Source organism: Nannospalax galili, unplaced genomic scaffold (assembly GCF_000622305.1).
Source record: "Nannospalax galili isolate Female #2095 unplaced genomic scaffold, S.galili_v1.0 scaffold135, whole genome shotgun sequence".
NCBI lineage: Eukaryota > Metazoa > Chordata > Mammalia > Rodentia > Spalacidae > Nannospalax > Nannospalax galili.
Window position 1 is genome coordinate 3,966,852 of NW_008338998.1, and position 20,917 is coordinate 3,987,768.

The 20,917-nt window shown below is 43.5% G+C and overlaps 1 protein-coding gene across 5 annotated transcripts in view; it reads right to left on the minus strand.

Moving 5' to 3' along the window:
• Cyfip1 (cytoplasmic FMR1 interacting protein 1) overlaps positions 1–20,917 on the minus strand; it is a 114,188-nt gene that overhangs the window by 58,785 nt on the left and 34,486 nt on the right. For 3 of the 5 annotated variants that reach the window (XM_008833648.3, XM_029563808.1, XM_029563804.1), the window contains exons 2-11: positions 19,627–19,749; positions 19,458–19,547; positions 17,823–17,900; positions 17,559–17,660; positions 15,909–16,090; positions 11,009–11,105; positions 10,784–10,912; positions 9,316–9,420; positions 3,167–3,258; positions 1,477–1,594 (exon numbers count right to left, since the gene is read on the minus strand). In XM_008833648.3, the coding sequence (XP_008831870.1) occupies positions 1,477–1,594; positions 3,167–3,258; positions 9,316–9,420; positions 10,784–10,912; positions 11,009–11,105; positions 15,909–16,090; positions 17,559–17,660; positions 17,823–17,900; positions 19,458–19,547; positions 19,627–19,743 (1,110 nt within the window). In that variant the 5' untranslated portion in view covers positions 19,744–19,749. The remainder of the gene's footprint in view (positions 1–1,476; positions 1,595–3,166; positions 3,259–9,315; positions 9,421–10,783; positions 10,913–11,008; positions 11,106–15,908; positions 16,091–17,558; positions 17,661–17,822; positions 17,901–19,457; positions 19,548–19,626; positions 19,750–20,917) is intronic. The other 2 variants (XM_029563806.1, XM_029563807.1) reach the window with 1 other exon arrangement.

The following is a 20,917-nucleotide window of genomic DNA, read 5'->3' on the forward strand; positions in this document are numbered from 1 at the left end:
AAGAGTACTTGCTGTTCTTAAAAAGGACCCAGGTTTGGTTCCCAGTATTCACATGGTGGTCAGCAAACATGTGTAACTCCAGTTCCAGGGGACTTGACATCCTCTTCTGATGCTCTCAGGAACTACATGCATGGATGTACTTACATACAGGCAAAACTCTCCAACACAGAAAAATTAAAGTTAAAAAAATTTTTTTAAATAATCTTTTAAAAATTTTATTATTTTTATTTTATGTGTATGAGAATATTGCCTGCATATGTGTAAGTGCACCCATGTCATGCACTGCCCATGGAGGTCAGAAAAGGGTGTCTCATCCCCTGGAACTGGAGTTACGGATGGTTGTTAGCCACCATGTGGGTGCTGGCAATTGAACCTGGGCCTTCCAAGAGCAGCTAGTGCTCTTTACAGCTGAGCCATCTCTCCAGCACCATAAAATTTAAAAAACAAAAAAACAAAACAACCAAAACTTCATCAGGCACAGTGGCACTGTCTTTAATCCCAGCACCCAGGAAGCAGAGGCAGGGGGATTTCTGTGAAACCAAGGCTAGCCTGGTCTACATAGTGAGTTCCAAGGCAGCTGGGACTGCTCAAAAAAAAGTAGCCAAGCTGGGGAGGTGAAACAATGTGAGTGCCCGAAAGGAGGGCATAGCAACCTGACTGCAGAGCTGAAAGCAATTATATGGATTCGCTGCAGAGGACACTCCTCTTCCTAACTCAACTTCAGGCCCATCTCCCACATAGATACCACTGCCCCTGAGAACGGTCCCTGCCACCAACCTAGAAGTTCCAGGTACCTTTGGCCTTGGAATTCCTCCCCTTCTAGTCACAAAAGACCCTCAGATTAGAAATTGTCCTACTTTGCCTAATACTCTCCTTCTCCATCCAGCTTAAAACCACAGCACTAAGAAACACCATTCCTCTCACAATTGTTCCTTAGTGTTTTCTTGGAATCCCTATCAGGGCTTCTTTCTCCTTTTATTTTCTTGGCTCTCTCCTCCCCTCTCCTTTCCGCTCCCCCCGCGCCCCGCAATCTATCTCTGTGCTACCAATGAACTATGTTCCAGACCTCCCTGTTTTCCTAGTGAAAAGCTGGATAGACACAAACAATGCTAATTTCACTGCTTCTTTGGTTATAATGAGTGCTTTTTTTTTTTTTAAGTAGGTTTGATACTAAATCACATTTTTAAAGCAATTAAAGGTGGACGTGGTGGTGCATGCCTTTGATCCCAGCACTTAGGATGCAGAGGCAGGCGGATCTCTGTGAGTTCAAGGCCAGCCTGGTCTACATAGTGAGCTCCAAGCTAGTCGGAGCAACACAGAGACCCTGACTCAAAAAGACCAAAAAATAAAAAATAAAAAATAATTAACAAAAGAAAAAAGCAGTTAAGGTTAATACTTGGGTGCAAAATAACACAAGCAACACTCAGGTGTCATGTGGCTCTGGGTATAGCCTGGGTGGTGCAGTAGGTAAATTACCTCACTATTGCTGTAGCGTGCCAACTCAGAGATGAAGCGCATGTGGTCCTCACGGATCTGGATCATCTGCTCACAGATGTTGTACTGTGGGCTGCTACTTGAGGATGTGCAGGTCCACCTGGGTATGGAGAGAAAGCCCTGTGTTACCTGAGGCAACAGCACAGTGCCTATGTACAGCATCAGCTGGGACAGGTGAAGACATTTTTTGTGGTGTTAGGATCATTTAATAGATTTCACATTTTTAAAAATATTTTTGTATTTATTATTTTTATTTTATGTGTATGTGTGTATTGCCTGCATGTAGGTAAGTGTACCCATGTCGTGCAATGCCTGCGGAAGACAGAAGAGGCTGTCGGATCCCTGGAGTTATGGACAGTTGTTAGCTGCCGTGTGGGTGCTGGGATTCGAACCCAGGTCTTATGCAAGAACAACCAGTGTTCTTAACCACTGAGCCATCTCTCCAGCCCCAGATTTCACATATTTTTTTAAAAATATTTTGTTATTTTTCTTTTCTGTGTATGTGTGTACTGCCTGCATGTATGTAAGTGTACTCATGCTGTGCAATGCCCATAGAGATCAGAAGAAGGCATTTGATCCCCTGAAACTAGAGTTACACATGGTTGTCAGCCACCATGTGGGTGATGGGAATCAAACCCACACCTCTGTAAGAACAGGGTCCTCTGTAAGAACAGTCAGTGCTCATAACCACTGAGCCATCTCTCCAGCCCTGGTTCCACACTTTTTAAAGAGCTGTTTAAAATAAAACAAAGAATACTTGACTGAGACCCCCCTGAAGCCTATAAAACCTGAAGGATGTATCATGTGTCCTTCAACATCAGTTGACCCCCTAAGAATGAAATGTGACTTTGTCTAAGCCACAGCTAAGGCATGACTATAAGTTGCTTCTGGGTACAGCTCTCAGCAAGTCAATAAAAGCACACTATTAGATTTAAAGGACTACGTGGGATAGACAACCAAAAATACCATATGATTATATTCAGCTGTAATGGTACGCTATGAACCCTGATAGCAGAGGTTACTTTCTCACTTCAGAAACAGAGTAAATGTTTTAGGATTTGAGAGCCACACTGTCTTTATCACATCTGTCAGGGTCATCATTTTTTTTTTTTTAAGGTATCCACTTAGATCATGCTCAGTTCTATAGACCTTACAAAAACCAGGCTCAGATTGGTTTAGGCCTCAGGTGACAGTTTTGTAAACTCTGCTAAAAGACATACACAGCCTCTGCTCCTCTCCAGGGTTGGTTGGTAAGGACATAACAGCACGCCATTGGGCCCAGAGAGACATTTTTTTCTACTTCTACATTTTTATCCAGCATGGTCTAGTAGAAATTCTTAGAAAGACAAAAATGTTTGAAGTCTGTGCTGTCCAACATGGTCGTTATTGACTACTGAACATTCAAAATGGGGTTTGCTTTACCAAAGAAGTAAAAATGTGGGCTGGAGAGCTGGCACAGCCTTTAAAGGCTCAGGCTCACAACCAAAAAGATAAGAAATGAAAATGTTCAAAAAAGTGTACCGAGCCGTATTGGCAGTCCTAGCATATGGGATACTCAGTCCCAGACCTGTAAGGATGTCAAAAGTGTCACTTTAGATCCCTAAGTGGATGTGATGGAGCCGCAGAAAGACCCTGCGGGAAGCCCCAGCAGACAGCTTCATGGTCCTCCTACCGAGACTTATTCTCCTCATAGTGGGCGCTGGTCTTGATGTATCTGGCCAGTTCTATTTGCATGTCGCCGAAGAGTGGAACCACCTGCAGCTGCTGTACTCACAGAACAGACAAAAGAGGCCATTATGTACACTTAGTCACCAAATAAACAAGCACGAGGAAAATGACTAACGTTAATTACTAGCTTGGGTCGGCTGCCACCTCTGCAAATAATTTAGTCTGTAAATATCTTCTATATCCACTTTGAAAAGAACAAAATGCAATTTGAGAATCAACTTACAGGAAAAAGTTCAAAGAACTAACTTTCTTTGTTGCTACGATCACAGTTGCATTTCTATATACGAGTAACAGAGATGAAAATTTATAGGGATCAATTACAACAGATCAAAATGTGCATGAACAAAGATGTGCAAGACCGAAAGCAAAAATATACTATCCCCCAAATCCTAGAGAAAGTTCTCAGTGAACAGAGCAATACACTACGTTCATGTATTAAAAGGCTCAATTATTTTATTTTACTGTTTCCATTTATTTTATTCTTTTGTTGTCAGGGATCAAAATCCAGGATTATATGAATGTTCAGCTACCAAGTTACATATCCAGCCCAGTTCTATGCATTACAGAACCCCAGTCAAGATTTCAAGAGGAAAACGCTTTTGTGTCTAAAAATCTATCTGGAAAGGTGAAGGGATGATATCTAAGAGTATTTTAAAGGACAAAACTGGAAGATAAACTCTTCTAGATAGGCACACCTGTTAGAAAGCTGCAGCTGTTAAGGCAGTGTGGCCCTGGATCAAGGAAGAAGGCCAGAAGACAGGACAGAGAACCAGGGCAGGTCCACAGACAGACTGATTTATGAGCTTGGTGAGGCTGCAGAGCAGTGGAAAAACAGAGGGTCTTTGTAATAAATATGCAAGGTCAACCAATATCCACACTGGAAAAAATTCCAAGAATGCCAACCCTTACCTCACACCATACAATTCCAAAGGAGGATTAGAGATCAAAATGAATAAAGGAAAGAGTGCTTCTACAAAGAAACAGTAGAAAATCCTTGTGATGCCTCTGTCTACAAAGATTTCTTAAAGTGGATATTAATGAAAAGATTGACATTAAGAGTATAATACAATCAAGAACTTCTGTTCATCAAATGGCACCATGAGGGGGGCACTGAGAACGTAGCTCAATGACAGAAAGCATGCTTAGCATACATGGGTCCTAGGTTCAGTCCCAGCAGCAAAAGAAAATAAAGGAAATGAGTAGGAGGCAGAGGAAAAGGGGGACAAAGCCTAAGGATATGAAATTTCAGCTCCACAGGACTCCCTCCCAAAATCTTGAGGAGCTAATGTTGAGTATGTTGACATTTAACAAACCTACACTGTATGCTTGAAATCCACTAACAGAATACATTTAAATGTTCTCATCATAAAAAATAAGTATGAGCTCAATGAATTATTTCACCATGAATACATGTATTAAAACAAAACATTATATACCACAAATATATACAGTATTGATTTGTCAATTGTATTTTGAAAGGTGGGTCACAAAAAGGAGAATGCCTGTGTTTAAGAAAATATTCATCCAATGTATATAGAGAACATGTAAAGAACTACAGATCAATAGAGAAAAAAGTAGAAGACATGGAATAGCATGAACAAATGAACACACAACATCTAATAACACATCAGGAAACATTAGCCATTAAAAACACAGTAACGAGGCTAGAGACATAGTTCAGTGGGTAAGGACCTGACCTCAGATCCCCTGCACCCAGGTAAATGCTGGATGCAGAGCGTTGTGAGTCAGCAATGCCAGCACTGGGGAGGTGGTGACAGGTGGCCCTATAGAGCTCAATGGCCAGTCAGCCTAGGGAAACCAATGAGCTCCAGGCTCAGTGAGAGATTCTGTCTTAACTAAAACAAGGTGTAGAGCTAGAGAGAAGTCATCTAACATCACTCTTGCCTCCACACTCACACAGTCATACACACGCACACCCTCCTGCACGCATCTAAACGAATGCATACAAACTTCACACATATAAACAAACAAATAAAAAATAGGAAGGCTAAATATCATCAGAGAAGCCCTCACCTACCATGTCTACTTTAACAGTTGGCTATTTGGAATTGTGAAGGATACTTTGACATTTTTCTTTTCTAATCTCCAACAAAGCTCCAAGTTCCACCATTCCACACCCACCCACCAGAGACCCTGAAACTGTCGACTCTAGAGAGATCTTCTGGCCAGGTATCCACCACCCAATTTGGGATGATTTGGGGGTCTCTGAAAAACTTCAACATGATATAACCTAAGCAATCTCCTTAATGCAGTCAATGAGCTGAATCTGACCACTTCAGGTATAGATTTGCTGTACTTTTCTGTAGGCTGACTACCTGATCTCCTCCCAGAAACCTCAAAATAGAGGGCTAAGTTCACCAAGACACAGCTAGATGTGCCAGAAGCATTGTTTGCCAAGACCAAATACCTAGATATCTTCATATGAGAGATAGTGCTGGAAACCAACCTACCTGAGTCCAGGGTACAGTTTAGGAATCAAAAGCTCTGGAAGGCAGAGGCAAGCAAATCTCTGTGAGATCAGGGTCAGTCTGATTTACATGGTGAGCTCCAGGCCAGCTGAGGCTACAGGGGGAACTGTATCTTTAAAATAAAAAAAGTCCAAGCACTAAATGTCACCAGCAGCAACAGAATGAAGGGCAAAACACAGTGAGATCTGCCCCCCAAAAGATATCTCAGCATGGAAAGTGAGTGCCACTGTCTTTCTGGAGCCCAGCTTCTGTCTCCAGCCAGATCCCAGTCTACTGGCTCCTCCAGCATGCAAAGGTTCCTATGCCCTGACTGTGCAGGCTTCAGGCCAGGCAAGTATCTACTGGTTCAGTTTCCTATTTGGGAAGCACAGACTGTGGATTTTATTTTCATTAATTTTATTTACTTTTTATTATTTGATGGGGGAGGGAGCACATGCCACAGCAAACTTGTAGAGGGCAGAGGAAAACTTTCAGAGTCAAGTCTCTCCTTCCACCTTCTTGAGGCAAGATCTCTCTTATTTGTGCTGCTCTTCATACTCAAGGCTGGCTGACTCGTGAACTTCCAAGCAATTCTCCTGTCTCTGCTTCCCATCTTATCATAGCGCTGCTAGGATTACAGATGCATGGCACCCACCCACATCTGGCTTTTTATGTAGATTCTGAGGATTGAACTCAGGTCATCGGGCTTGTGTAGCAGGGACTTTCTACCTGCTGATCCAGCCCTGGACAATGGATCGCTATATGACCCCTTATGCAACAGCAGCTTCCTAGACCAGGTATCAAACTCAGTTCTGCAGGGACCACCGTAGTTACCAACCCACTCAATCAATCCTCAGCTTCTCTATCTATCCAGCCATATGGAAGTTCAAACTTGGGTCTTAACTAATATTGTCTGGATGTTAAGGACCAAACTGCCTGCTGGAAGTTTAACTTCAATGTTGATTGCTTGAATTATAAAGAACAGACATCCAGGAGTGGTGGCACATGCCTTTAGTCCCACACTCTGAGGCAGAAGCAGATGGTTATCTGTGAGTTCGAGGCTAGCCTGGTCTACATAGCACATTCCAGGCCAGCCAGGGCTAGGGAGTTAGATCTTGTCTCAAAAAACAAAAAACAAAACAAACAAAAAAAAGAACAGACACCCTTATGGAAATTCCTGGTTTTATGAAGAACAGTAGAATCATTTTGTGGACAGTTTTTAAACATGCTGAGCAAGGCATTTTAGTGAGGCACTGGTTTTAAAAGTTAGATGAGATGATACTTAGATTCCTCTGATCAAAGTCCTCCAACACACAGAAGGAAATGTGAATGGTCTTAGAGGGCTCCAAGCACCACTAGAAACGTTGGATGAGTGTAAGACCCTGCCGTCTCAGATCATTGGTTTCTCTGATTTGCAAAGCAACCGATCAAACACACACACAAATACCACTAAAAATAAAAATCAAACAAAACTAAGTTGTGAGGAAAGGGAAGGAGGGTCACTGCTTTCATAAGTAGGAGTCAATGTTTTGGTCAATTCTTGGTTAAATCTTGGGAATGAAGCGTCTTAAGTTCACTCACATTTCATGATCAACTAGTAGTTGGCAGTGAAAAACTATTCAGGGCTGTGTGAACTGTGCAACTAATTGTCCTAGATGCACTCATTTATTTAGAAAATGCTCATGGCTGAACCAGGCATGGTGGCACATGCCTTTAATCGTACTTGGGAGGGAGGCAGAGGCAGGTGGATCTCTGTGAGTTCGAGACCAGCCTGGTCTACTTAGTGAGTTCCAGGACAGCTGGGGCTACAGTGAGACCCTGTCTCAAAAAAAAAAAAAAAAAAAAAAAAAAAATGCCATGGGAAACAAAGGGGGGGGAAGAAAGAATAAAATTTTATTTTTTTAAAAACTAAAAAGGGTAAGAAGTATATAATATTATTTGTATGATAACTTAAAAATAAGTTAATTTAAACAATGTTAATAAAGAGTTAATATGTAATTTAAAAGAAGATTTATGTATTTCATATAAATGGTACATGTGTAGTTGGTCTCTCCTAGACCCAGCTGGCCTGAAACTCACTATGTAGACCACGCTGGCCTTGATCTCATAGAGATCCACCTGCCTCTGCCTCCAGAGTGCTAGAATTAAAGGCATGTGCCACCACAACCTGCATTCATCTGTGGTTTTTAATTTGTGCTAGACTTCAAAACTATGATCTTGCAGGGTGGTGGCACACGCTTTTAACCCATCAGTATTTAGAAGGCACAGGCAGGTGGGTAGGTCTCTGTGAATGTGAGGTCACCCTGGGCTACAAAGCAAGGCCAGCTAGTGCTACATAGTGAGACCCTGTTTTGTTTCACACCCCCCCACACCATGATCTCCTGTTGTTACATGCAACCTTGAACTCCACCTCTGCTGGACTCTTCTGTGATTAAATGGGTTATAATTATAAAGAAAATTCAGAGCAACTGCATACTGATCTAGAAGGCTCACTTTTGGCTGGAGGTGAGCTGCATGGAAATTTTCAATGTCTCTAGACAAGGGGAGTGAGAAGAGAAGCAGAAGATACTAATTTATTTGTAATTTATGGCTATTGTACCTATGTATGAGTGCATGCATATATATGTGGGTATACACATGCCATGGTGCAAGTGTGGAGACTAGAGACAATTCATCAGGAGTTGCTTCTCTCCTTCCTCCATGTGAGTCCTGGGGATCAAACTCAGGTTATCAGGTTTGGCAGCAAGTACCTTTCCCCACTGAGCCAGCTCACCGGCACTCCAAAGAATTTTTAAACTGTAATAGACAGTTGTTATTTATGCTTGTAGATATTAACTGTCAGCTATATATGCACAAACCTTTTTCTTCTTGGATCTGATAGGAATGTATAATTATATTAAAGTCGTTCTATCACAAAATGAAAATAAAATAAAATAAAATAAAATAAGCAATAAACCGAAGAGCTGTACCCCAGGCTCCTGGCAAAGATGCTGTGCACACAGAAGGTTGGGCACAAGCAGTAAGATGCAAAACAGAATAAACAGTGTGAGTTCATTTATACAGTATTCAACCCAGGAGAACTGACACAGGGGGGCAGGCAAGAGGGAGCAGCCACCTCCGCAGATATAGAATAAGCCACCAGGACCTTCCCCTCACCTTGCTCTCTCCTGATATACATCATAATCGCACAGGAGTTCAGTTGGCAGAAATTCAAGGTGCCTGTGTCAATAAAAACTGTTTTTTCAATGTTGGGAATTGAACAAAAACCTTAGTCAAAAATTTTTTATGGGGGCTGGAGATATGGCTCAATAGTTAAGAGCATTTACTGCTCTTCCAGAAGACATGGGTTCGCTTCCAAGTACCCACACTGCAGCTAATACCCACCCTTAACTCCAGTTTCAGAGAATGTGATGCCCTCTTCTTGCCTCTGCGGGCACCAGGCATGCATGTGGTGCACTTGCATACATGCAGGCAAAACAGCCATACACATTAAAAATATAAAATCTGTAAAATCAAATTTTAAAAATTTAATATCTGTATATATGAAAGTGTATATATAAATTTTAATGTATATATAAATACACATAAACATACATATATGTGCATATATGAATAAATAACTCACCTTGAAGTATTTGTCTATTTTGGATAAGTTTATTCTTTTCTTGGCATCTAGTTTGTAGATGTTACTGACACTCCCATCCATCAAGTATAGACCAAATCCCATGACCTGAAAAACCACCAAATGGACCCATTAATTTACCCATACAGACACTGCTGGAACTGATAACTTTGAAAACACAAGTCACTTGTTTTTAGAACTGCTAGGAAATAGAGAGTAGTCTTTCAGATGAAGTTTTTTCTTTGTATGTCATTTCTTAGGGCTATTTCAGCTCCTTCCCAAGACACATACACCAGGGCCGATGCATGCTGAGCAGAGCAAATGCAATACTCAATGTGAGCAATTGCACATGAGGAGGGCTCCTCAACAGCCCATCAGTTCCATCTAGCAAGAATAACTTCACGCCTACCACACCCAGGTGCTAGAATAAATAAAGCACTGTCCCCAGAACATCATCAACAAGGATGGGCAAAGGCATAGTCAAGGGCATATAACAACCAAAATGATTCAACATTGGATTCAGCAGTTACCCAGCTCACAGTGAGCATAGCAAGTACATGTGTGTTAAGCTGTATTGTTTTGAAGGTTTTGCTGTGATTTAATAACCTCTATTCCCAGACCAGTCCTGAAAATGGTATCTTCAAAATCAATTTGATGGTTGCTTCTCTGGCACTTTGAATGTATTTTTTAAAATATTTTATTTATTATTTTTTTATGTGTATGAGTGTATTGCCTGCATGTATGTGAGTGCACCTGTGTCACGCAATGCTGCGGAGGTCAGAAGAGGATGTCAGATTCCCCTGGAACTGGAGTTAAGGACAGTTCATAGCCACCATGTGGGTGCTGGGAATTGAACCCCGGTCCTCTGCAAGAGCAGTCAGTGCTCTTAAGCGCTGAGCCATCTCTCCAGCCCCTTGAATGTATTTTCACTTTCTCACTAAAATCATGTCACAAAGAGTAATCTGGTTTCCTGGCTAGTTGCTAAAAGACAAAGAAGCAAATCAACTTAGCCTAATCTGCATAACAGGGCTTTTTCTAGAACTCCACTATCCAATACACTGCGACATGTAGCTATTAACACTTCAGTATACAAAACTAACAAGTTTAATCTGGCAGTGCTCACATGCACATGTCCAATGTTTTCTGGAGATCATGGCCAGTACAGTAATAAAGACTCTGTTGTCATCAGCACCCCATGGACAGTCCCCACCACCTCCCAGTGCTCTCCTGACAGGGAAGTGGTCACAGGCTGGGACAGCAGCATAGCCAGCAGATGGTCCTCCAGGACAAACTGTTTGCAGAGGTGGAGAACAAAACAAAGGGAACAGGCTGTGCACAGAGGAAGGGATGCCAGCCACATACATGACAGCATGAGTATGAGAAGGCTGGCAGAGGAGTCAAGATTAAGTGCAGTTCTGTAAACTGTGTTTTCTCCAGACAGGCGGTCGCCCCCTCTTCCCCACACACGTACTTTGAGAAGCATGTGTTTTTCACTGGGCGTCAAGTACATTCTGTTCTCATAGTAATCCACACACAGATTCACGATGTCTGCCAGGAGTTCTTCATAGCCAGAAATCACCTCGAGCTGCTGCTGCAGAGACTGAAACATGGGGGAGAGATATGAGCCACCGCCTGCCCCAGGCCTCACCAGCATCACAGTTCATTCATGTGAGTGCACTGAGAACACATGCCTTACCTGTGTGATCTTGTTGTGGTTGGCCAGGAACATGGACAAATTCTGTGACTCCTGGATGGACTGTGGGTCTGCCATTTTACGTAAAAACTGAGCAGCCCTAGAAAGAAAAAGAGAGTCAATCCCTAAATGCACCAACAAGCTGATATTTTAAAAAGCTTGGGGGAAAATATCAGAATTCCTCTCTTCTATCTGCAGGTATTTGTCAAAATGTGTGCTATAAAAGATGCTTATGATTTCAGCCTCTCAAAGCATCTCTGGCCCTGACTCTAGGGGAAGCTTTGGCTAACTCTGATGTGCCATATACAGCTCTAGTGCTCTGATGTGCACAGCCAATGGGCTTCCTCAAGAGTCACCTGTACACCGGTCTGTCCTTTACACTGGTGAATGCCCACCTCATCCATGGGGTAAAGGGCCCGCAGTCTCTAAGTCAGAGAAGAGTCACTGAATACTCTGTGATTCCTAGAAGGCCCACACTGCACTGTTAAGGCTCTCCTGAACCACAACTCTTTGGTATCCAACAAGAAGCACGTCTTCCCAGCTGCGATGCCTTGGCCCACTGGTACCACAACTTCCCAGACAGAGTCCTAGCTCTAACACCCATTTCCAGCTGTGTAATTTGATGCAGACAAAAGAACTTCCATAGTGAGGCCCCCAAAATCCTGCAAGGCTTATGCTGGGTCTGTGTGGAGGACTGAAGAGTCGGCACATGTAGTAGAAAGTGTCCACAAGAGTCTATCTGTGCAGCCTAGAATCTCGAAGATTTAAGTGAAGTTTCTAAGAGGACGATCGTAAGAACACCTTATTCATTTTCTTTCTTCCTTATGAACAGCCTAACACTTCCAAGAAATAGCAATGTGTCTCCCCTCCCCTGCAGTTAGCTGCAGCCAGGTGACCAAGAGCAGGACAGTGAGAAAGGATGCACGAGATGAAAAGGGATTTGAAAGTTGACTCCTAAGGAAGCATACAACTTTCCATTCTCTTTCCTCCCTGCTGACCAGAATGCAAATGACAGCTAGAGCTCAGGTAGTCATCTTGGACAAGGAGCAGCACAGACAATGCAGAAGAGCAGAACTCCCAGTCAACTGCGCACGGCCCAATGTGCGACTGCAGGGAAGGGAGGCAAACTGCAGTTTTATTATGTCATCACTACTCCTGTGCTCTTTATTTATAGTGCTTTAGACAGAGTCTTGCTATGTACCTCAGACTGACTTCAAGCTTAATGATCCTCCTGCTTACCTGCCCAAATGCTGGGATTACAGGTATGCGCTACCAATCAGCTTCTATTGATTTTTTAAATTATATACAGGAGACTGGTTTGTCAGCAAACCTAATAATCTGAATTCAATCCCTGGAACTCACATGATGGAAGGAGAGAACGGACCCCCACAAGTTGTCCTCCAATCTTCTGAGCTCCGCAAGTGAACACATACAGAAACACACATGCACATTCAAATAAATGAATGCAAGAAAAAAAAATTTAAAGCTACATACAGTAGTACACTTCTATAATCCCAGCACTTCTGCAGCAAGATAGAAGGTGGAGACGGGAGAATCACCCAGAAGCTTGCCCACTCGCTGGCCTACAGTACATAGGAAAGAGGCAAAAACAAGAGAGACCCTGCCTTCACAAAGTTTAAGAGAACAGACTCTCTGTTCTGACCTCTACCTGTGGCACTCATGCACACACACAGACTAAGCATATAAATACAAATCTTGGAATGGAGAGATGGCTCAGCGGTTAAGAGCATTAACTGCTCTTGCAGAAGACCCAGGTTAGGTTCTCAGCACCCACAAAGTGGCTAACAACTGTCTGTAATTCCAGTTCCTGGGAATCCAATGCCCTCTTCTGGCCTCTGTGAGCATTACACAACATGAGTGCACTTACATACGTTCATACAAAATACTTATACACATAAAATAAAAAATAACAAAAGCAAAATTAAAAAAAAAAAACCCAAAAAACAAATCTTGGTGCTGGCAAATTGGCTTACCAGATAAAGGAACTTCCTGCCAAACCTGAGGACCTGAGTTCAATTCCCAGAACTCACAAAGTAAAAGGAGAGAACCAACTCCCATAAGTTGTCCTCTGACCTCCACATGCACGCTGTGGCATGTGTGCACACACCTACATGCAATTATTTAATATTTAAAATTAAATAAAATTTTAAAAATTGTATGCAGTTAAATCTATCGTTGACATAGTAATACTCCTTGCCTTTTTACCATGTTCCCCTTATTGATCTGAATAGTTGCTAGGGTAGAAGACATGGCAACTAAGGAAGGAATTAAGGACACTGTTTTATATTTCTCTCAAGGCACACCACAACCATGTGGGTTATTCTGGCATTTACACCCAGAATATGTACTGACAGCTACCATCTGGGTATAAAAGAAGTGTGTGTATGTGACAGAGAGACAAAGAGAGAGAGAGAAAGACAAAGAGACAGAGAGAAGAGATGGAGACAGACAGAGATTGAGAGAAATAAAGGGAGAGGCTGGGGAGAATGGGGAACCAAACAGAGGTCACTGGAAGAGCTAGCTGCAGGGCTGTGAGGGTGCCCCAGGTACACTCCTTGAAGCTCCAGGAGTATGGGGTGGGAACTGCAAAGGGCACCTGGCCCCACCTCGACAGCCTTTCACCCATCAGCTCCCTCTTTAAATTGCTTTATAGACTAAACTTTGGAATAGGTGCTCCTGATAGGAGAAAGAGGGAGAGAGAGAGAGAAAATGACCTATGCAATCTACTTCTATTTTCCTAAGAAAGTTGAAAAGGTTAAGAAAGCTGCTCAAAAACACAGGGTAAATCACTAGTGCAGCTAGGAACAGAAGCAACTCTCCGAAGCTGGGCGGTTGCACCACCCAGATCCCCTCATTCCTCCAACAGCAAGTTGCACACTCTTAGAATCCTACAAATACTGCTATCAAATGGTGACATCAGACTTTGCTACCATCCGCAGTTGACAGGTCAACTCAGAGATCTGTTCTTTGTTTGGAAGATTTAGGAGTCTACACAGCTGACTTTGGGTCTGATGTGGAACACTGTGCTAATTTCACACCCCAGTCAGTGAAGCTGGACTCCCATGGTCACCTCCTCCTCAAATCTCAATCTGTTGTCACGTCCCAAGTTGGTTTTGTTATAAAGGCACGGCAGTAGTTATATGATTTCAAACAGAACACAAGTACCATCAGATGTAAAGTAAAATCTCTTCCAATTCCATTTTCAGAGCTAAGATTCCTTGCTCAGCAAAGGAACGGAAGTTTGCATCTCAGCCAAGTGTGTCTTCAGCAGCAATAAGCTTAGTAAAGAAAGTCCATTAAGAGACATCTGGGCTGGGTGTGGCGGGACATACCTGAGTCTCAGCACTTAGGAGGCTGAGGCAAGAGGATCATGAGTTCGACTATACAGTGAGACTGTCTCAAAAACCAAACAACAATAAAAATGGACTAGGGCAATGGATCAGTCAGTAAAGTACTTGCCCACAAGCAAAAGAACTTGAGTTTGAGCCTCAGAGCCCACATTTAAAAAGCCAGGCATGGTGGCACATACTTGTAATCCCAGTGCTCAGAAGGCAGAGACAGGCGGCTCCCTGGGCTCGCTGGCCAGCCACCTTAGCCTACTTGGCAAGTTCCAGGCCAGTAAGACACCTGTCTCACAGGAAGCACTTAATCCCTTTCAGCAGCTGACACCAGAGATTATCCTTTGACCTCCCCACACATGTGCATGCGTATGCATACCCATACATACACACAGCATGTCCACTTTCTCAAGCCTCCCTGATATTTGACATCCACTCCCTTTTTCCATTTTTGTTTTTCTTCTTTTTGTTGTTGCTGTGAAACAAGATCTCATTCTACAACCCAAGCTAGCTTTGAATTTGCCATTTTCTTGCCTTGGCCTTCCCAGAGCTAAGAATACAGGCAGATAGCACCACACAGTCTTTTTTGTATGGTGTGTACCCCTGAAGATTCATGTGTTGGGTGCTTGGTCCCCAGCACGACAGTACTGTGAGTATGTGTGGAAGCTTTGAGGTAGGTTCTAGTGAAAGATGCTTAACCTTTCTGGTTAGTTCTTACAAGAAGACTGTCCTAAACACCTAGTATCCTGTGTGGTTGCTCCTTTCTACACATGCCGCCACCCTGCTGTCTGCCACAAGATGATGTAGCCAAGGGAGTAGGCCCTCATTAGAGTCTGATCCATACTGTTTGGACTTCATACAGCTTAGGATACCTCAGGTAGTTCATTATAACAACCAGAAAACTGATTAATATACCCTGGCTGGCCTCTTCTCTAGAAATTCTGTTCTCTGATTCAAAAAAGAAAGCTGCCATGGAAAAGTTGTCCAGGGGCCCCAGAATGCCAAGGTGCCCCTGGGATAGTGACCCTGACATACTTCCAACAGTACATGGGCCATGTCTATACAACCTCATGTATGCAATGGAGGAAGTGCCAAGGAAAGTCAACACACATGTGACAAGCAAGGGTGTAACAACTTCCCTGAGTACTGCAACTCCAGTGCCCAAGTACTACCCTTGGGTGTACAGTCTACTCCACAATAAGATGTTCCCTAAGTCAAATACCTGGGCGCTGTGAACAGGGATAGATGTATATAGCTATTGTCCCAAGCATACTAAGCACCCAGATTTCCCCCACAACCACTTGAGGCTGATCAGAAAGCTCCAGGCCTTTCAAGATATACAAAATTACCACAGACACTTAATCTACCAGCTACCCCTGCACTTTATTCCCTAAAGCACGTATTCACAGTTCCATGACTGTCAAGAAGCTGCCATCAACCAGGAGTGATGATTTGACCACACAGGAGGATCTGCACCTGCTAGCTCCTGGCGGAGTTAGGCACCTCGAGGTGCACGCACCGCAGGTTTGGATGTCTGAGCTCACCTCTTGTATGCTGAGTGGTCATTCTTCACACTGCACTTCATGTTCTTCAGCTCATCCAACACAGCAAACATGTTGATGAATTTTCCCAGTGTGATCAAATAGGCTTCTGACACAAAGTCCTTTCTCCTCTCAGCGTGGCACAAGCGCCTCACTTCCCCACAGAAACGCTCGATGGCATTTCTCTGAGCACAGAAAGAGGAAAGCAGAAGAGCCCTGGTCAGCAGCTTATCAAACCCATGTCCCAACTTCAAGGACAGTCCCTCATTCACTGTTACTCACTGAGGCTCTAGGACCACCTTCCACCTCAGATAGAGACCCTGGTCTGTAAAGCAATTTCCATGCCTTTGCTCTGAAAAAAACATTATTTATTTTGAAGTTTAGCAACTATTTTGCTGATTATTCCAGCAAAGTTACTGTGATGGCCAATGCTGATTGACAACCTGATGGAGATCCATGCCTGTGGAGATTATCTTTTGTTTGTTTATTTGTTTGTTTTTGTTTTGTCTTTTTGAGACAGGGTCTCCCGGTAGCTTCAGGGGGATCAAGCTGGCCTTGAATTCACAGAGATCTGCCTGCCTCTGCCTCACAAGCGCTGGGAATAAAGGAGTGTGCCACCATGGCAGGCTGGCTTATCAGCCAGGCTCCTGCTGCTTTAACTTCCTCACCATGATGAACTGTACCCTTGAACTGTGAACTAAAATCTTTTCTCCTTTAAGTTGCTTTTGTTGGGGTGTTTTCTTCACAGCAATGGGAAAAAAAAAAAAAAGACAGTTCTGAGAAAAATGCTCCAAGAAAACATCTTGACTTTCTAAGGTGAAAAAGTAGAGGAAATTTTTTTCTTGGTAACTTTTAAGATTAAAAACAAAATTTAGATCAGGTATGGTGATGCATGTCTTTAGTCCCAGCACCGGGGAGGCAGGGCCAGGTAGATTTCTGAGTTCAAGGCCAGCCTGATCTATATAGGGAGTTTTAGGCCAGCAAGGGCTACAAGGTGAGACCCTGCAAAAAAACAACAAAATAAAACAAAAAAAAAAAAACCTTGTTGGTTCAATCTTCTTCCTCTATTTTATTTATTTATTATTTATTTATTTTTTATCTTTCTGAGACAGGGTCTCCCTGTAGTCCCAGTTGATCTAGAAACTCACTATATAGACCAAGCTGGCCTTGAACTCACAGAGATCTGCCTGCCTCTGCCTCATGAGTGCTGAGACCAAAGGCGTGCACCACCACGCCCAGTCAATCTTCTTTGTTTATTAATGGAAAACTACAGTTTAACATTTTTCAGACATACAAAGGACTGCTTTTAAAAGCCAGCAAACCTCTTCCACGTGGGCATTTTTTTTGCCAACTAAAGGATCAAAGGAGGCCAAGCTGGGGTACAAGGCAGCAGGGGAGTCAAGGCACGACTCAGAGGGGGAGAGAGCAAATCTGAGAAACTAGACACACATACTTGGACCTGATAAAGCTAGCCTCTAATGCGGGAAACACAAGTGCATGCTCAGAGAAGAGAAGTGGAAAAAACGAACTGTTTGTTCTGAAGGGTGCTGAGCTCTAAGAGCCTTATTCTTGCTCGTCTCAGGCTGTTATAATTTATAGTACTCTGATCCTGCTCCTCGGTATCAAACCCCTCCAATTACTTTGCTGTTTTACCTGAAAGTACATAAAATTCATCAGTTTTGTGACTTCAGGTTCAAGGACCTCCACAGTTTTCTCATAAATTTCAACTCTGTTAGGTTGCTCATTACACTTCACCTGTGAATAAAGAAACAGGACAAAATAAGGTTTCTGGGAAGCTAAAAGCAACCTGCGTCTACTGAAGCAGCCGTCTCCATTAACTGGGTATGGGGCTAGTAGGGGCATGAGGGTATGGCCTGGCAGGGCTGGAGCAGGAATGGCAGAGAAGGGGTGGGGCACCTGAGGGATGGCTCGGGAGCAGCTCCTCCAGGTGTACAGCATGACAGCGTAGTCTTGGCCTTCCTCCAGCATCTCATTCTGCAAAACACACAGGGCAAGGCAAATGTAGGCGGGGGAATAAAACACAAAAGGAGATGCAAACTGTTGAATCTAGACAGTGTTACAAACTGAACTCTCTAACCCTTTCAGACTCAAGCCTGATGAGACACACTGCTGAGAGGTGGTAGTGCTGCAAAGGGGCCTCAACAACTACCCCAAACACCTGCACAGCTTCTGCAAGTCGAAGAAGAATGTGAGTGACAACAGTCACCTCTGAGCAGAGCCAGAGAACCCAGGCCAGCCACCACCCTTGGCTCCATTCAACCCTAAATAACCAGCGGGTGATGCAGACCTGAAGAGAGGGACACAAAGCTCGGGGGAGATCCCTGCCCAGTATACAGTCCGCATTCAGCATCCTCACGGTTTCTTTTCCAGGTGACACCCAGTGTCCTGGTTCAGAGACGATCCAGAGGCACGGCTGCCAGCCCAGGTTATGTAGGAGGAAAAGGAAGAGGACTTCCCACAGCACTAACGATCCAGGGACAGTGTTCATGGGTAGAGGACTGTCATCATTTGTGGAAATTGCTTTGGTGCTCTGTTCTTACCACTATACCATCTGTTAGGTGTTCTTTAAAATGTGGCCTGCAGTCTGGCAATGGTTTGAAGATGCTTTAAAGTTACTGCAGCCGTTGACCTTGCAACCTCACTTCTATAAATCTAGCCAATGTTTAGAAAACTGTTCATTGCAGCATTCATTATTACACAAAAGGGGAAACTAAGTAAATGTACAAAAATACTTAATTGTGGACATTTTCAAAATGAACTTTACAGACAGTAGATCTTTTCTCGAGGACATTTTTATGACATGAAAATGTTCGCAATGTCATAAAATGCATAATTACAACAATGGAATTCATTTAGAGAGCCCAAATCCCCTATGAGTGCACACCTGACATGTGCGAGTGCAGGAGAAGGAGAGTGCTGACCAGAAGAGGCATCCTTGCAATGTTGGTGAAGATATTCTCGTGACCAGAGATACTACAATTTTAAAAAATTGTTATTTTAAAAATATTTTATTTATTTTTATGTGTATGAGTGTGTTGCACTCAAGTGTACCACATGTGTGCAGTACCCAGGGGTGTTGGGGGTGGGGCAGAAGATGTCAATGGATTCCCTGGAACTAGAGTAAAAGAGGGTTGTGAGTTGCCATGTGGGTACTAGGAACTGAACCCCAGTCCTCTGTAAGAGCAGTCAGTGCTCATATCTGCTGAGCCATCTCTCCAGCCCCAAGACATTAAATTGTTTTTTGAACAGGGTCTCCCTAGTCCCATCTGGAACTCACTATGTAAACCAGGCTAGCCTCGATCTCATAGAGATCCACCTGCCTCTGCCTCCCGAGTGCTGGGACTAAAGGCGTGCACTACCATACCCAGTTTGTGTATTAATATTTTTATGATAAAATACTTTCTTAAAACTATGATGTTTCATTCATTTTCTTCTCTTTTTCCTCTCAACATAGTCTACCAGGAAATATGCAATATGTTTGCCATTCAAACATGTCATCTGCTAGAAACAAAGGCACATAGAAAGCATTACCATGCTAGAGTGGACGGTCGCTTGTTCAATGTATCTTGCGATGCCAGTAACAAATGCATTTCTGTCTTCAAAGTTAGTGTTGAAATTTGGCTGAAGGGAAGAAAAAAAAACCCATCACTTTGAAGTCAGAGCAACTAACTGTATGTCTCACACCTGCTTAGGCACTCACCTGATAGAGCAGTGAGGATGGTGGAGGCTCGATGCAGGGCTGCTGGTCAGGCAGAGGCAGCTCCTCCAGGAGGTCCACATTGGACAGTGCATCCTCTAGTGTCACTTGGGCAGCCATACTGCACTAGACAAAGCACAAAGTAAGGGGTAAAATATACAACAGGCCTTCTGGGGTGGGTTACACACAGGCCTCTGGTTCCCTTCCCCTTCTCCCAAGGGCAATGGGGAATAAACTGCTGTGATTATCACCAGAGCATGAGGGCCTGGGAACTGGGAGTCCCTGTGAGGTCTCTCATTCCTCCAGGCTTATTGGGGAGTATTCTGGTGCAGGAAATACAAGCTACCACAGTTGAGTGGTACCTGCACTCTTCTCATGTATTAGGCTCCAGTCCTAATTTCTGGTGTTGAAGGCTCAGTAGAAGGTCTGACAGTCCTTCACATAACTGGAAAAGGGCAGCATCTCCAGGATAGTTATTTCGAATATGTTAGGGAGAAATGGAGGTCACAGCTACACCAATAGGTTGGAATCACAGGGAATATGGGATAGCTGCAGTGACTGCCTGTGGAGAAACAGTGTGCAAAGTGAACTGGGGAGGCACTGCTAGCAAGAGAGAGAAAGCAAACACCACAGCTGGTGTAGAGGAGGCACCGAAATGCAGGTCAATACACACCTTCTACACCAGCTACAAAAGATACGAGGCAACACACAGACTGTGCCTCCCACTGAATGTGCTCTCACCCTAGCAGGATGGGCAGGGGATATGAGGCAACCCATCCCCCAGAGGAGGGCATGAGAGGAACTGGGGCTCTGTTCCCAGATGGGGGAATCACAGGACTTTTAAGTCATGTCCTGAGAAGGAAAGAGCAGCAGGTGGGCCAAAAGAGACTGAACAGAAATTCCTGAACAAAATGGCAGTGTGAAATTAAAGGCCCACAAGCCTTGGGCATGCTGCCCTTGTGTCATCTCTAAGGTCAGAGTTATATTCCAAGCTTTGAAAACAAAAAGGGAAGTCCCAGTGATCTGGCAAGTCCCAAGGCCAGAGTAGTGAGGAACAGACAGCCCACAAAATTGGTCTTCAAATTCCAGGCTATCCTCAAGCAGCCCAAGTGTGGAACGGACACTGTTCATAATTGAGACCAAAGTCTTGGTCTTATATGGCCATGAGTAGCACACACAGCAGAAGCTGAGAAAACTGAACTTATACTAAGCCACATCCTGGAGAAGACAGCCTAAATGCAACCAAGCTGCTTGCCTATTAAAAATAAAAACAGTAAAAAAATAAATAATAAAT